General features: G+C 39.0%; 3 protein-coding genes across 9 annotated transcripts in view; all 3 read right to left on the minus strand.

Moving 5' to 3' along the window:
* Positions 1-17,625, minus strand: LOC108901966 (C-C motif chemokine 5-like). Of its 7 annotated transcripts, none has more exons than XM_051073626.1 (3): positions 10,281-10,443; positions 451-574; positions 1-253 (listed from the first exon to the last, which is right to left on the minus strand). In XM_051073626.1, the coding sequence occupies exons 1-3, from the start codon at positions 10,351-10,353 to the stop codon at positions 163-165; spliced, it is 288 nt and encodes a 95-aa protein (XP_050929583.1). In that variant the 5' UTR covers positions 10,354-10,443; the 3' UTR covers positions 1-162. The 7 variants fall into 7 exon arrangements, with proteins under 7 accessions (XP_050929583.1, XP_050929582.1, XP_050929581.1 ...); XM_051073625.1 differs by lacking the exon at positions 10,281-10,443 and adding an exon at positions 6,080-6,242; XM_051073624.1 differs by lacking the exon at positions 10,281-10,443 and adding an exon at positions 1,031-1,193.
* Positions 12,168-17,971, minus strand: part of LOC108901959 (C-C motif chemokine 4-like) — a 16,182-nt gene continuing 10,378 nt past the window's right edge. Inside the window, exon 4 of the mRNA XM_051073621.1 lies at positions 12,168-12,492. Coding sequence (XP_050929578.1) covers positions 12,459-12,492 — 34 coding nt within the window. The 3' untranslated portion in view covers positions 12,168-12,458. The remainder of the gene's footprint in view (positions 12,493-17,971) is intronic.
* On the minus strand, positions 13,668-15,483 carry LOC108901965 (C-C motif chemokine 4-like). The gene is made up of 3 exons (XM_018703648.2): positions 15,324-15,483; positions 14,117-14,240; positions 13,668-13,920 (listed from the first exon to the last, which is right to left on the minus strand). Exons 1-3 carry the CDS (start codon positions 15,394-15,396, stop codon positions 13,830-13,832), a joined length of 288 nt encoding a protein of 95 aa, XP_018559164.1. The 5' UTR covers positions 15,397-15,483; the 3' UTR covers positions 13,668-13,829.

Below are 17,971 nucleotides of genomic sequence, written 5' to 3' on the forward strand. Positions count from 1 at the left end.
TGATTTGTGAAGTAAAACTTTAATGATTTAAAAGTAAAGCAGAACAAAGGTATATAGGATTAATAATAAAATGGTTAATGGTTAGTTAAATCATAGAATAATACAGGTTGTTAATGTCAGAGTTGAGTCATGGCTGGAGGTGGAGTGGATGGAGCTGTTCATTCACTGATTCTCAGATGATTGTTCATTAAAAGCTTTCTTAGCCCAATCCAGAGCCTGCCTCACACATAATGGTCCATAGGGAGTAACGACCCTGCAGAGAAATCAGTGGCAGAGTCAGTAATCACAGTTGGGTCTGGAAAGTTATTTTTGATATCACATTCAGATTTAAAGCCTCCATGTATAGAATTTCAGAATGTCTCACTTTGCTGACTCCTTGTGATAGAATTTAAAAAGTAAATAAATAAATAAAAATGAAAACTTGTCAGAGTGAAGGTGTTAGAGACTTACACAAATGCCTTTTCTGAACATCTTTTGTGAGTTTTGATGATGGAGATGATGTGTGGTTTTGGTATTCTTTTTGGAAAGAATTTAAAGCAGCATGATGCAGGTGACATTTCATTTGGTCCAAGATCTGTAAAAGAAAAAAATAATAATAACAAGGATCATTTAGACCTGTACACCTTCATTCAATAACATCTACATAGAACGAGTCAGTGGGTACCGTAATTTCCAGACTATTGAGCGCACCTGAATATAAGCCGCACCCACTAAATTTGAAAAGGAAAAAAAAGTACATATACAGGCCGCACTTGTCTATAAGCCGCAGGTGTCTAAATGTCTTTGCGGCATGAAGCTCGTTAGCCCGTAAAAATCTATAAATTAGCCGCATCATTGTTTTAGCCGCAAGGTTCAAAGCGTGTGAAAAAAAGTAGCGTCTTATAGTCCGGAAATTACGGTAGTTTAGTGTCAGCTCTTGTTGTGAACCTTTCTCATGAGGTAATTATGTGATAAAACTGTACAAAACATCACTGAGACCCTTCATCCTGAAAACTGAACACTATGACAGAGAGTAGACTGTCACACTTACGCATGGTGGTGCAGTGGTAAACAGTGAGCAGCAGCAGCAGCAGCAGTCCCGCTGTAAAGCTCAGAGTCTTCATGGTGTCTCAGTGTAGAGCTGATGATTCTCTCCTGTCTTTGCTGTCTGAAGTGATTCACTCTGCTCACTGACTGTCTTATAGCAGCTTGCATATATTTGTATCTGAAAGCTGGCCCGCCTCTTTAGTTGGAGGAACTTCCCCCTGCCCACTACTGTTTTACTGTGCATGTGTGATCATGAAATAAACTTGGAGAGACTATTTCTCTGTGTGAATTCTGCTTTCATTATACATATACATATACTTTCATTATAAATTCCCACAACAGTCTGTCAACCAAATAAATGTTAGTCAAATATTTACTCTCCTTCAAGCTCTGTTTTGGTCTTCAGTTTGGTGCTGGGCAGGTTTTGTACAGTAGATGCATTATGAGCTTTTTTTCAATGAAGCATTTTGTTACAAAACTCACATACTATAGATGAACTTATTAAGTAAATGTGATATACACACACACAAAAAAAACTGTTCTCTCGACAGATCACCAGCTGTACAGTGAGTTCTGTATTGGAGTATAGAAGTTCATTCTTGATTTCGGGGACAGTATGTGTGACAGAATCATCTTGAATCAAAACTCTGAAGTCGAGAGTTGTGTATGATTTCACATTCAACGACTCAGAGGAGCATTAACCTATATCAGTGAAACAGCAGTGACCATGGAGACTGAGTGAACACCTGAGCAAAACTGGTCACAGCGTCCACCAGAAGCACTTTAAATGATCGATGGAGAGTTGGAGAATGATCAAAGACGACATTCACACCTGACACCAGAGATGATCTTTAAACAGAGACAGGATGTAAAAGCTTCCACCTCAAAACATCAATATGGTCTTTTGTGATGGAGTAGTAATTATTCAGCGACTTACAAAAAGCAGTATGGATTTTCATTTAAATCACTCTTTCTGTGTTTTGTGTGTCATTCTTCTGTCTTGTCTGTAAAGTTGTCAAAATGGGTGCTATCATTTTTAAAGACCTCATAGCAAGCCATACTGCATTTAACTAAACACCTTAGTTATATAACAAATAAGCCTTTGAATCTTTGAATCACATAAACTAAATGTTGTATACTGTGTTATATTATGTCCCTGCACTACATAAATGTATTGTAAACTAACCTAATCTCTAATCTAATCTAATCTAGCCATTTCTAAGATCATATAATCAACTCTAAAAACAGTAAGATTTCACCGTCTTTTCAGTAACCTAGATTAGGTTTAGCAGTTATTGTTGTGTTGTTATGTGCATTGGGTGAAGCAACATATTTGTGTTTAAGATAAAATTGCATGTACACAGTACACAGCACTACAGATCAGCAGCATCTCTTGATGTTATCAGGGCGGAGGTTTACATGATGCTGATGTAATCATGTTTGTTTCAAGCTGTGGTCACACACAGCCCCAAAAGAAAATGTACTTTGCGAAATCAACAACTTTCCATACAGGGAAGATCTAAATGCTAAAACCTCACTGATGTTATCGCCACAAAAAAGCACCATGTGGTGTAAGTGTGTGCGGAAGACTATTGCTCGAACTGCTGCAGATCATTTAAGTACTGATAAAAAATATATATACTGTACATTTACAAATTTCTTTAAAAACTACAGAATACTTGACAGAATTTGACTTGAGAAACACATACTCAGGGTCAATATTCATTATATGAAGTATCACATTTAAAAAGGTGGGCTTGAAAGTACACATTTTTGAATAATATCACATTCCATATCATTAACACAACTACATTAGTAAGTCATCTAACAACTTCACACATCTATACAGTACAAGTGGAACAAATTTTCACCAACTGAGACCTTTAGATCAATCGTTCATCCATTGTCTCTTATCTTTATTCACAGTATGTTACAGGGCTGGAAAGCTGATGTCTGTCATTTGTTTATAGTTCAGGTGACTCTAAAGACCATCTGTTACATTTTGATTAAAGCTTGTGTCGGACCCCAAAGCAGACACAGGCAGGAACACTGGTGATGATGAAAGTAAGTGGCTGTAGCAGGGGAATGGAATGACCCGGGAGGAGCAGTGGAGACCGGAGGCTTGAAGCAGGCAAATGGCCTGGCAGGGTATGGCAGCAAGGGACCAGGTGAGTTCTGAGACTGGACTCAGTAGAGCACAAAAACCACTGGACAACAAGACCTAGAGAAAAACAAGAAACACTAGAGACATAAGAAACACCAGAAACTACGGTGGCCCGGATGTGTTACCACATGGTGAAGCTGAAACAATAATCGATGAGCTACAGGTGAAGCAGAAGATGCTCCACTCCTCCACACACAGAGAGCAGAGAGGCAGAGGCTCCAGGGAAGCAGAGGAAAATACCAGAAAACACTGGAGAGGCTCAGGTCACAGAAGGAACCATGACACTAACTATTGAAAGAGAAAATAACACAAGTCACTACGACCTGCAACACTACAGCCTTCCTTGGCCTGGTATGACCAGTCACACTCAGGACACACTGTGTTGTTGCATGTGCATGACAATTATCTTAATGAATGTGATATATTCAATAGTGATGATGTGAAGATGATGAAGAGATCTCCACTGACACTGTCTTTCTTGTATATAAGTATAAGTAAGTTTATTACAAAGAAGTTCAGCATCAATACAAGCACCGCGGTAGCTTATGAGAGGATCTGAGCCAATATTGATCTCTCCCCCTAACAGCTCTAAACATCAGTATATATAGGATAATTGTTTACATGTTTTATAATCTAGCGAAACATCCTGACCTCATTCAATGACCTCTTATTACAAAAAAACAAGAGGAGGGGAGAAAAAGCCCCTCTCCCTAACACTTACATCAGACATTTTGTTGTTAATTTAATCATAAAATTTGTTGTTAACATTTTATCTTTTACATTTTCAGTGGCAGCAAATGAACTGCTCCATAAACCAAAGGCACACAGAATGACCCGGCATGTACAATATTTGCCAATCACAACATTTTATTGACAGATTCCAGAGAATCCTTAAGACTTTTATTATTATTATTAAGGTCAATGGGTTGTAGTTTTTTAATGTTATACTCATAGATTAATGCTTGTAATTAAATTATTCCCCATGTGCCAGGTGTTTTAGGAAAAAAGCATAGTAATACTGTATAAGATGAATAGAATGTGGGGTAAATCGTGACCAAACAGCTTGTTTTTGCCCTAGCTCCCCATGGCAGGTAAATCCAGCCAAGGAAAACAGAATAAGAAAACCTGAACTGCCAAAGTCAGTTCAGAGGTCAGGGTGAACTACAGATCAGCAGCCCAGCGGTGAGGTACTCATTTTACATGCATCAGTCAGAGGGGTGCATCAAGCCAGGATGATTTGTGAAGTAAAACTTTAATGATTTAAAAGTAAAGCAGAACAAAGGTATATAGGATTAATAATAAAATGGTTAATGGTTAGTTAAATCATAGAATAATACAGGTTGTTAATGTCAGAGTTGAATCATGGCTGGAGGTGGAGTGGGTGGAGCTGTTTATTCACTGATTCTCAGATGATTGTTCATTAAAAGCTTTCTTAGCCCAATCCAGAGCCTGCCTCACACATAATGGTCCATAGGGAGTACCGACCCTGCAGAGAAATCAGTGGCAGAGTCAGTAATCACAGTTGGGTCTGGAAAGTTATTTTGATATCACATTCAGATTTAAAGCCTCCATGTATAGAATTTCAGAATGTCTCACTTTGCTGACTCCTTGTGATAGAATTTTAAAAGTAAATAAATAAATAAAAATGAAAACTTGTCAGAGTGAAGGTGTTAGAGACTTACACAAATGCCTTTTCTGAACATCTTTTGTGAGTTTTGATGATGGAGATGATGTGTGGTTTTGGTATTCTTTTTGGAAAGAATTTAAAGCAGCATGATGCAGGTGACATTTCATTTGGTCCATGAGCTGTAAAAGAAAAAAATAATAATAACAGGGATCATTTAGACCTGTACACCTTCATTCAATAACATCTACATAGAACGAGTCAGTGGTTCTAAACCATAAAAATAATGCTCATAAGTCATCAGGCAGCAAAAGCAGTTCATGACGAGTGTGTGAGTTGTTGTCATTATCAACGTATAGACTTTTAGGCAATATACTTATTGTCTACTTATTGTATATGTAATCTAATGTATATTAAATATATTTAATATAATTAAATATACTTGCACTGCAGCAGTCCTCTAAGAACAATAAATCAAATTCAGTCTAATGTCAGAATTATTCATAACAGTGTACAATAATTCATGATGTAATGTAATTTTTTAATTTTCTGATTGACTCACCTTTAGTTACTCATCCATCCATCCATTATCTATACCGCTTATCCGTGAGGGGTCACAGGGGGCTGGAGCCTATCCCAGCTGTCATTGGGCGAGACGTGGGGTACACTCTGTACAGATCACCAGTCCATCACAGGGCCAACACATATAGACACAACCATTCACACTCACATTCACGCCTACAGGCAATTTAGAGTTATCAATTAACCTGCATGTGTTTGGACTGCGAGAAGAACCAGGAGAGAACCTGGAGAAAACCCACGCAGGCACACGGAGAACATGTAAACTCTACACAGAGAAGCCCCGGGCTCGAACTCCCACAGTCCAAACACATGCAGGTTGAATGGTTGTTTGTCTATATGTGTTGGCCCTGTGATGGACTGGTGATCTGTACAGGGTGTACCCCACGTCTCGCCCAATGACAGCTGGGATAGGCTCCAGCCCCCCCACCGCCACCACGACCATCACAAATAACCAGTATAGATAATGAATGAATGAATGATTTTATGTTACAGGTTTCACAAGAAATCAGTTTTAATATCGAGTTGAGTTCAAAGAAAAAACTTTTAACAATCAGACTTAATTTAGTTCTTTGTTGTGAACCTTTCTCATGAGGTAATTATGTGATAAAACTGTACAAAACATCACTGAGACCCTTCATCCTGAAAACTGAACACTATGACAGAGAGTAGACTGTCACACTTACGCATGGTGGTGCAGTGGTAAACAGTGAGCAGCAGCAGCAGCAGCAGTCCCGCTGTAAAGCTCAGAGTCTTCATGGTGTCTCAGTGTAGAGCTGATGATTCTCTCCTGTCTTTGCTGTCTGAAGTGATTCACTCTGCTCACTGACTGTCTTATAGCAGCTTGCATATATTTGTATCTGAAAGCTGGCCCGCCTCTTTAGTTGGAGGAACTTCCCCCTGCCCACTACTGTTTTACTGTGCATGTGTGATCATGAAATAAACTTGGAGAGACTATTTCTCTGTGTGAATTCTGCTTTCATTATACATATACATATACTTCCATTATAAATTCCCACAACAGTCTGTCAACCAAATAAATGTTAGTCAAATATTTACTCTCCTTCAAGCTCTGTTTTGGTCTTCAGTTTGGTGCTGGGCAGGTTTTGTACAGTAGATGCATTATGAGCTTTTTTTCAATGAAGCATTTTGTTACAAAACTCACATACTATAGATGAACTTATTAAGTAAATGTGATATACACACACACAAAAAAACTGTTCTCTTGACAGATCACCAGCTGTACAGTGAGTTCTGTATTGGAGTATAGAAGTTCATTCTTGATTTCGGGGACAGTATGTGTGACAGAATCATCTTGAATCAAAACTCTGAAGTCGAGAGTTGTGTATGATTTCACATTCAACGACTCAGAGGAGCATTAACCTACATCAGTGAAACAGCAGTGACCATGGAGACTGAGTGAACACCTGAGCAAAACTGGTCACAGCGTCCACCAGAAGCACTTTAAATGATCGATGGAGAGTTGGAGAATGATCAAAGACGACATTCACACCTGACACCAGAGATGATCTTTAAACAGAGACAGGATGTAAAAGCTTCCACCTCAAAACATCAATATGGTCTTTTGTGATGGAGTAGTAATTATTCAGCGACTTACAAAAAGCAGTATGGATTTTCATTTAAATCACTCTTTCTGTGTTTTGTACCAACTTGACTCTAAAGACCATCTGTTACATTTTGATTAAAGCTTGTGTCGGACCCCAAAGCAGACACAGGCAGGAACACTGGTGATGATGAAAGTAAGTGGCTTTAATGGATATTGAAGAGAGTACTGGGGGGGGTAATGAGGAGGGACTGGGAGAACAGGAGATGCGTGACAGCCAGGTGAGTGTGAAGACCAGCAGGTGAAGGATATGGAGGTCGACAGGCTGTAGCAGGGAAATGGAATGACCCGGGAGGAGCAGTGGAGACCGGAGGCTTGAAGCAGGCAAATGGCCTGGCAGGGTATGGCAGCAAGAGGTGAGCAGCAGCAAGGGACCAGGTGAGTTCTGAGACTGGACTCAGTAGAGCACAAAAACCACTGGACAACAAGACCTAGAGAAAAACAAGAAACACTAGAGACACAAGAAACACCAGAAACTACGGTGGCCCGGATGTGTTACCACGTGGTGAAGCAGAAACAACAATCGATGAGCTACAGGTGAAGCAGAAGATGCTCCACTCCTCCACACACAGAGAGCAGAGAGGCAGAGGCTCCAGGGAAGCAGAGGAAAATACCAGAAAACACTGGAGAGGCTCAGGTCACAGAAGGAACCATGACACTAACTATTGAAAGAGAAAATAACACAAGTCACTACAACCTGCAACACTACAGCCTTCCTTGGCCTGGTATGACCAGTCACACTCAGGACACACTGTGTTGTTGCATGTGCATGACAATTATCTTAATGAATGTGATATATTCAATAGTGATGATGTGAAGATGATGAAGAGATCTCCACTGACACTGTCTTTCTTGTATATAAGTATAAGTAAGTTTATTACAAAGAAGTTCAGCATCAATACAAGCACCGCGGTAGCTTATGAGAGGATCTGAGCCAATATTGATCTCTCCCCCTAACAGCTCTAAACATCAGTATATATAGGATAATTGTTTACATGTTTTATAATCTAGCGAAACATCCTGACCTCATTCAATGACCTCTTATTACAAAAAAACAAGAGGAGGGGAGAAAAAGCCCCTCTCCCTAACACTTACATCAGACATTTTGTTGTTAATTTAATCATAAAATTAGTTGTTAACATTTTATCTTTTACATTTTCAGTGGCAGCAAATGAACTGCTCCATAAACCGAATGCACACAGAATGACCCGGCATGTACAATATTTGCCAATCACAACATTTTATTGACAGATTCCAGAGAATCCTTAAGACTTTTATTATTATTATTAAGGTCAAGGGGTTGTAGTTTTTTAATGTTATACTCATAGATTAATGCTTGTAATTAAATTATTCCCCATGTGCCAGGTGTTTTAGGAAAAAAGCATAGTAATACTGTACAAGATGAATAGAATGTGGGGTAAATCGTGACCAAACAGCTTATTTTTGCCCTAGCTCCCCATGGCAGGTAAATCCAGCCAAGGAAAACAGAATAACAAAACCTGAACTGCCAAAGTCAGTTCAGAGGTCAGGGTGAACTACAGATCAGCAGCCCAGCGGTGAGGTACTCATTTTACATTCATCAGTCAGAGGGGTGCATCAAGCCAGGATGATTTGTGAAGTAAAACTTTAATGATTTAAAAGTAAAGCAGAACAAAGGTATATAGGATTAATAATAAAATGGTTAATGGTTAGTTAAATCATAGAATAATACAGGTTGTTAATGTCAGAGTTGAATCATGGCTGGAGGTGGAGTGGGTGGAGCTGTTCATTCACTGATTCTCAGATGATTGTTCATTAAAAGCTTTCTTAGCCCAATCCAGAGCCTGCCTCACACATAATGGTCCATAGGGAGTACCGACCCTGCAGAGAAATCAGTGGCAGAGTCAGTAATCACAGTTGGGTCTGGAAAGTTATTTTGATATCACATTCAGATTTAAAGCCTCCATGTATAGAATTTCAGAATGTCTCACTTTGCTGACTCCTTGTGATAGAATTTAAAAAGTAAATAAATAAATAAAAATGAAAACTTGTCAGAGTGAAGGTGTTAGAGACTTACACAAATGCCTTTTCTGAACATCTTTTGTGAGTTTTGATGATGGAGATGATGTGTGGTTTTGGTATTCTTTTTGGAAAGAATTTAAAGCAGCATGATGCAGGTGACATTTCATTTGGTCCATGAGCTGTAAAAGAAAAAAAAAATAATAACAGGGATCATTTAGACCTGTACACCTTCATTCAATAACATCTACATAGAACGAGTCAGTGGTTCTAAACCATAAAAATAATGCTCATAAGTCATCAGGCAGCAAAAGCAGTTCATGACGAGTATGTGAGTTGTTGTCATTATCAACGTATAGACTTTTAGGCAATATACTTATTGTCTACTTATTGTATATGTAATCTAATGTATATTAAATATATTTAATATAATTAAATATACTTGCACTGCAGCAGTCCTCTAAGAACAATAAATCAAATTCAGTCTAATGTCAGAATTATTCATAACAGTGTACAATAATTCATGATGTAATGTAATTTTTTAATTTTCTGATTGACTCACCTTTAGTTGCTCATCCATCCATCCATTATCTATACCGCTTATCCGTGAGGGGTCACAGGGGGCTGGAGCCTATCCCAGCTGTCATTGGGCGAGACGTGGGGTACACTCTTTACAGATCACCAGTCCATCACAGGGCCAACACATATAGACACAACCATTCACACTCACATTCACACCTACGGGCAATTTAGAGTTATCAATTAACCTGCATGTGTTTGGACTGCGGGAGGAACCAGGAGAGAACCTGGAGAAAACCCACGCAGGCACACGGAGAACATGTAAACTCTACACAGAGAAGCCCCGGGCTCGAACTCCCACAGTCCAAACACATGCAGGTTGAATGGTTGTTTGTCTATATGTGTTGGCCCTGTGATGGACTGGTGATCTGTACAGGGTGTACCCCACGTCTCGCCCAATGACAGCTGGGATAGGCTCCAGCCCTCCCACCGCCACCACGACCATCACAAATAACCAGTATAGATAATGAATGAATGAATGATTTTATGTTACAGGTTTCACAAGAAATCAGTTTTAATATCGAGTTGAGTTCAAAGAAAAAACTTTTAACAATCAGACTTAATTTAGTTCTTTGTTGTGAACCTTTCTCATGAGGTAATTATGTGATAAAACTGTACAAAACATCACTGAGACCCTTCATCCTGAAAACTGAACACTATGACAGAGAGTAGACTGTCACACTTACGCATGGTGGTGCAGTGGTAAACAGTGAGCAGCAGCAGCAGCAGCAGTCCCGCTGTAAAGCTCAGAGTCTTCATGGTGTCTCAGTGTAGAGCTGATGATTCTCTCCTGTCTTTGCTGTCTGAAGTGATTCACTCTGCTCACTGACTGTCTTATAGCAGCTTGCATATATTTGTATCTGAAAGCTGGCCCGCCTCTTTAGTTGGAGGAACTTCCCCCTGCCCACTACTGTTTTACTGTGTATATGTGTGATCATGAAATAAACTTGGAGAGACTATTTCTCTGTGTGAATTCTGCTTTCATTATACATATACATATACTTTCATTATAAATTCCCACAGTCTGTCAACCAAATAAATGTTAGTCAAATATTTACTCTCCTTCAAGCTCTGTTTTGGTCTTCAGTTTGGTGCTGGGCAGGTTTTGTACAGTAGATGCATTATGAGCTTTTTTTCAATGAAGCATTTTGTTACAAAACTCACATACTATAGATGAACTTATTAAGTAAATGTGATATACACACACACAAAAAAACTGTTCTCTCGACAGATCACCAGCTGTACAGTGAGTTCTGTATTGGAGTATAGAAGTTCATTCTTGATTTCGGGGACAGTATGTGTGACAGAATCATCTTGAATCAAAACTCTGAAGTCGAGAGTTGTGTATGATTTCACATTGAACGACTCAGAGGAGCATTAACCTACATCAGTGAAACAGCAGTGACCATGGAGACTGAGTGAACACCTGAGCAAAACTGGTCACAGCGTCCACCAGAAGCACTTTAAATGATCGATGGAGAGTTGGAGAATGATCAAAGACGACATTCACACCTGACACCAGAGATGATCTTTAAACAGAGACAGGATGTAAAAGCTTCCACCTCAAAACATCAATATGGTCTTTTGTGATGGAGTAGTAATTATTCAGCGACTTACAAAAAGCAGTATGGATTTTCATTTAAATCACTCTTTCTGTGTTTTGTGTGTCATTCTTCTGTCTTGTCTGTAAAGTTTGTACTGGTTTACCGTATGTTGGTTGTGATTGCAAGCCATACTGCATTTAACTAAACACCTTAGTTATATAACAAATAAGCCTTTGAATCTTTGAATCACATAAACTAAATGTTGTATACTGTGTTATATTATGTCCCTGCACTATATAAATGTATTGTAAACTAACCTAATCTCTAATCTAATCTAATCTAGCCATTTCTAAGATCATATAATCAACTCTAAAAACAGTAAGATTTCACCGTCTTTTCAGTAACCTAGATTAGGTTTAGCAGTTATTGTTGTGTTGTTATGTGCATTGGGTGAAGCAACATATTTGTGTTTAAGATAAAATTGCATGTACACAGTACACAGCACTACAGATCAGCAGCATCTCTTGATGTTATCAGGGCGGAGGTTTACATGATGCTGATGTAATCATGTTTGTTTCAAGCTGTGGTCACACACACAGCCCCAAAAGAAAATGTACTTTGCGAAATCAACAACTTTCCATACAGGGAAGATCTAAATGCTAAAACCTCACTGATGTTATCGCCACAAAAAAGCACCATGTGGTGTAAGTGTGTGCGGAAGACTATTGCTCGAACTGCTGCAGATCATTTAAGTACTGATAAAAAATATATATACTGTACATTTACAAATTTCTTTAAAAACTACAGAATACTTGACAGAATTTGACTTGAGAAACACATACTCAGGGTCAATATTCATTATATGAAGTATCACATTTAAAAAGGTGGGCTTGAAAGTACACATTTTTGAATAATATCACATTCCATATCATTAACACAACTACATTAGTAAGTCATCTAACACCTTCACACATCTATACAGTACAAGTGGAACAAATTTTCACCAACTGAGACCTTTAGATCAATCGTTCATCCATTGTCTCTTATCTTTATTCACAGTATGTTACAGGGCTGGAAAGCTGATGTCTGTCATTTGTTTATAGTTCAGGTGACTCTAAAGACCATCTGTTACATTTTGATTAAAGCTTGTGTCGGACCCCAAAGCAGACACAGGCAGGAACACTGGTGATGATGAAAGTAAGTGGCTGTAGCAGGGGAATGGAATGACCCGGGAGGAGCAGTGGAGACCGGAGGCTTGAAGCAGGCAAATGGCCTGGCAGGGTATGGCAGCAAGGGACCAGGTGAGTTCTGAGACTGGACTCAGTAGAGCACAAAAACCACTGGACAACAAGACCTAGAGAAAAACAAGAAACACTAGAGACATAAGAAACACCAGAAACTACGGTGGCCCGGATGTGTTACCACATGGTGAAGCTGAAACAATAATCGATGAGCTACAGGTGAAGCAGAAGATGCTCCACTCCTCCACACACAGAGAGCAGAGAGGCAGAGGCTCCAGGGAAGCAGAGGAAAATACCAGAAAACACTGGAGAGGCTCAGGTCACAGAAGGAACCATGACACTAACTATTGAAAGAGAAAATAACACAAGTCACTACGACCTGCAACACTACAGCCTTCCTTGGCCTGGTATGACCAGTCACACTCAGGACACACTGTGTTGTTGCATGTGCATGACAATTATCTTAATGAATGTGATATATTCAATAGTGATGATGTGAAGATGATGAAGAGATCTCCACTGACACTGTCTTTCTTGTATATAAGTATAAGTAAGTTTATTACAAAGAAGTTCAGCATCAATACAAGCACCGCGGTAGCTTATGAGAGGATCTGAGCCAATATTGATCTCTCCCCCTAACAGCTCTAAACATCAGTATATATAGGATAATTGTTTACATGTTTTATAATCTAGCGAAACATCCTGACCTCATTCAATGACCTCTTATTACAAAAAACAAGAGGAGGGGAGAAAAAGCCCCTCTCCCTAACACTTACATCAGACATTTTGTTGTTAATTTAATCATAAAATTAGTTGTTAACATTTTATCTTTTACATTTTCAGTGGCAGCAAATGAACTGCTCCATAAACCGAATGCACACAGAATGACCCGGCATGTACAATATTTGCCAATCACAACATTTTATTGACAGATTCCAGAGAATCCTTAAGACTTTTATTATTATTATTAAGGTCAAGGGGTTGTAGTTTTTTAATGTTATACTCATAGATTAATGCTTGTAATTAAATTATTCCCCATGTGCCAAGTGTTTTAGGAAAAAAGCATAGTAATACTGTACAAGATGAATAGAATGTGGGGTAAATCGTGACCAAACAGCTTGTTTTTGCCCTAGCTCCCCATGGCAGGTAAATCCAGCCAAGGAAAACAGAATAACAAAACCTGAACTGCCAAAGTCAGTTCAGAGGTCAGGGTGAACTACAGATCAGCAGCCCAGCGGTGAGGTACTCATTTTACATTCATCAGTCAGAGGGGTGCATCAAGCCAGGATGATTTGTGAAGTAAAACTTTAATGATTTAAAAGTAAAGCAGAACAAAGGTATATAGGATTAATAATAAAATGGTTAATGGTTAGTTAAATCATAGAATAATACAGGTTGTTAATGTCAGAGTTGAGTCATGGCTGGAGGTGGAGTGGGTGGAGCTGTTCATTCACTGATTCTCAGATGATTGTTCATTAAAAGCTTTCTTAGCCCAATCCAGAGCCTGCCTCACACATAATGGTCCATAGGGAGTACCGACCCTGCAGAGAAATCAGTGGCAGAGTCAGTAATCACAGTTGGGTCTGGAAAGTTATTTTGATATCACATTCAGATTTAAAGCCTCCATGTATAGAATTTCAGAATGTCTCACTTTGCTGACTCCTTGTGATAGAATTTAAAAAGTAAATAAATAAATAAAAATGAAAACTTGTCAGAGTGAAGGTGTTAGAGACTTACACAAATGCCTTTTCTGAACATCTTTTGTGAGTTTTGATGATGGAGATGATGTGTGGTTTTGGTATTCTTTTTGGAAAGAATTTAAAGCAGCATGATGCAGGTGACATTTCATTTGGTCCATGAGCTGTAAAAGAAAAAAATAATAATAACAGGGATCATTTAGACCTGTACACCTTCATTCAATAACATCTACATAGAACGAGTCAGTGGTTCTAAACCATAAAAATAATGCTCATAAGTCATCAGGCAGCAAAAGCAGTTCATGACGAGTGTGTGAGTTGTTGTCATTATCAACGTATAGACTTTTAGGCAATATACTTATTGTCTACTTATTGTATATGTAATCTAATGTATATTAAATATATTTAATATAATTAAATATACTTGCACTGCAGCAGTCCTCTAAGAACAATAAATCAAATTCAGTCTAATGTCAGAATTATTCATAACAGTGTACAATAATTCATGATGTAATGTAATTTTTTAATTGTCTGATTGACTCACCTTTAGTTGCTCATCCATCCATCCATTATCTATACCGCTTATCCGTGAGGGGTCACAGGGGGCTGGAGCCAGTCCCAGCTGTCATTGGGTGAGACGTGGGGTACACTCTTTACAGATCACCAGTCCATCACAGGGCCAACACATATAGACACAACCATTCACATTCACATTCACACCTACAGGCAATTTAGAGTTATCAATTAACCTGCATGTGTTTGGACTGCGAGAAGAACCAGGAGAGAACCTGGAGAAAACCCACGCAGGCACACGGAGAACATGTAAACTCTACACAGAGAAGCCCCGGGCTCGAACTCCCACAGTCCAAACACATGCAGGTTGAATGGTTGTTTGTCTATATGTGTTGGCCCTGTGATGGACTGGTGATCTGTACAGGGTGTACCCCACGTCTCGCCCAATGACAGCTGGGATAGGCTCCAGCCCCCCCACCGCCACCACGACCATCACAAATAACCAGTATAGATAATGAATGAATGAATGATTTTATGTTACAGGTTTCACAAGAAATCAGTTTTAATATCGAGTTGAGTTCAAAGAAAAAACTTTTAACAATCAGACTTAATTTAGTTCTTTGTTGTGAACCTTTCTCATGAGGTAATTATGTGATAAAACTGTACAAAACATCACTGAGACCCTTCATCCTGAAAACTGAACACTATGACAGAGAGTAGACTGTCACACTTACGCATGGTGGTGCAGTGGTAAACAGTGAGCAGCAGCAGCAGCAGCAGTCCCGCTGTAAAGCTCAGAGTCTTCATGGTGTCTCAGTGTAGAGCTGATGATTCTCTCCTGTCTTTGCTGTCTGAAGTGATTCACTCTGCTCACTGACTGTCTTATAGCAGCTTGCATATATTTGTATCTGAAAGCTGGCCCGCCTCTTTAGTTGGAGGAACTTCCCCCTGCCCACTACTGTTTTACTGTGCATGTGTGATCATGAAATAAACTTGGAGAGACTATTTCTCTGTGTGAATTCTGCTTTCATTATACATATACATATACTTCCATTATAAATTCCCACAACAGTCTGTCAACCAAATAAATGTTAGTCAAATATTTACTCTCCTTCAAGCTCTGTTTTGGTCTTCAGTTTGGTGCTGGGCAGGTTTTGTACAGTAAGTGTACTCATTTTACATTCATCAGTCAGAGGGGTGCATCAAGCCAGGATGATTTGTGAAGTAAAACTTTAATGATTTAAAAGTAAAGCAGAACAAAGGTATATAGGATTAATAATAAAATGGTTAATGGTTAGTTAAATCATAGAATAATACAGGTTGTTAATGTCAGAGTTGAGTCATGGCTGGAGGTGGAGTGGGTGGAGCTGTTCATTCACTGATTCTCAGATGATTGTTCATTAAAAGCTTTCTTAGCCCAATCCAGAGCCTGCCTCACACATAATGGTCCATAGGGAGTACCGACCCTGCAGAGAAATCAGTGGCAGAGTCAGTAATCACAGTTGGGTCTGGAAAGTTATTTTGATATCACATTCAGATTTAAAGCCTCCATGTATAGAATTTCAGAATGTCTCACTTTGCTGACTCCTTGTGATAGAATTTAAAAAGTAAATAAATAAATAAAAATGAAAACTTGTCAGAGTGAAGGTGTTAGAGACTTACACAAATGCCTTTTCTGAACATCTTTTGTGAGTTTTGATGATGGAGATGATGTGTGGTTTTGGTATTCTTTTTGGAAAGAATTTAAAGCAGCATGATGCAGGTGACATTTCATTTGGTCCATGAGCTGTAAAAGAAAAAAATAATAATAACAGGGATCATTTAGACCTGTACACCTTCATTCAATAACATCTACATAGAACGAGTCAGTGGTTCTAAACCATAAAAATAATGCTCATAAGTCATCAGGCAGCAAAAGCAGTTCATGACGAGTGTGTGAGTTGTTGTCATTATCAACGTATAGACTTTTAGGCAATATACTTATTGTCTACTTATTGTATATGTAATCTAATGTATATTAAATATATTTAATATAATTAAATATACTTGCACTGCAGCAGTCCTCTAAGAACAATAAATCAAATTCAGTCTAATGTCAGAATTATTCATAACAGTGTACAATAATTCATGATGTAATGTAATTTTTTAATTTTCTGATTGACTCACCTTTAGTTGCTCATCCATCCATCCATTATCTATACCGCTTATCCGTGAGGGGTCACAGGGGGCTGGAGCCTGTCCCAGCTGTCATTGGGCGAGACGTGGGGTACACTCTTTACAGATCACCAGTCCATCACAGGGCCAACACATATAGACACAACCATTCACACTCACATTCACACCTACGGGCAATTTAGAGTTATCAATTAACCTGCATGTGTTTGGACTGCGGGAGGAACCAGGAGAGAACCTGGAGAAAACCCACGCAGGCACACGGAGAACATGTAAACTCTACACAGAGAAGCCCCGGGCTCGAACTCCCACAGTCCAAACACATGCAGGTTGAATGGTTGTTTGTCTATATGTGTTGGCCCTGTGATGGACTGGTGATCTGTACAGGGTGTACCCCACGTCTCGCCCAATGACAGCTGGGATAGGCTCCAGCCCTCCCACCGCCACCACGACCATCACAAATAACCAGTATAGATAATGAATGAATGAATGATTTTATGTTACAGGTTTCACAAGAAATCAGTTTTAATATCGAGTTGAGTTCAAAGAAAAAACTTTTAACAATCAGACTTAATTTAGTTCTTTGTTGTGAACCTTTCTCATGAGGTAATTATGTGATAAAACTGTACAAAACATCACTGAGACCCTTCATCCTGAAAACTGAACACTATGACAGAGAGTAGACTGTCACACTTACGCATGGTGGTGCAGTGGTAAACAGTGAGCAGCAGCAGCAGCAGTCCCGCTGTAAAGCTCAGAGTCTTCATGGTGTCTCAGTGTAGAGCTGATGATTCTCTCCTGTCTTTGCTGTCTGAAGTGATTCACTCTGCTCACTGACTGTCTTATAGCAGCTTGCATATATTTGTATCTGAAAGCTGGCCCGCCTCTTTAGTTGGAGGAACTTCCCCCTGCCCACTACTGTTTTACTGTGCATGTGTGATCATGAAATAAACTTGGAGAGACTATTTCTCTGTGTGAATTCTGCTTTCATTATACATATACATATACTTTCATTATAAATTCCCACAACAGTCTGTCAACCAAATAAATGTTAGTCAAATATTTACTCTCCTTCAAGCTCTGTTTTGGTCTTCAGTTTGGTGCTGGGCAGGTTTTGTACAGTAGATGCATTATGAGCTTTTTTTCAATGAAGCATTTTGTTACAAAACTCACATACTATAGATGAACTTATTAAGTAAATGTGATATAC

Source organism: Lates calcarifer, linkage group LG10 (genome assembly GCF_001640805.2).
Source record: "Lates calcarifer isolate ASB-BC8 linkage group LG10, TLL_Latcal_v3, whole genome shotgun sequence".
NCBI lineage: Eukaryota > Metazoa > Chordata > Actinopteri > Centropomidae > Lates > Lates calcarifer.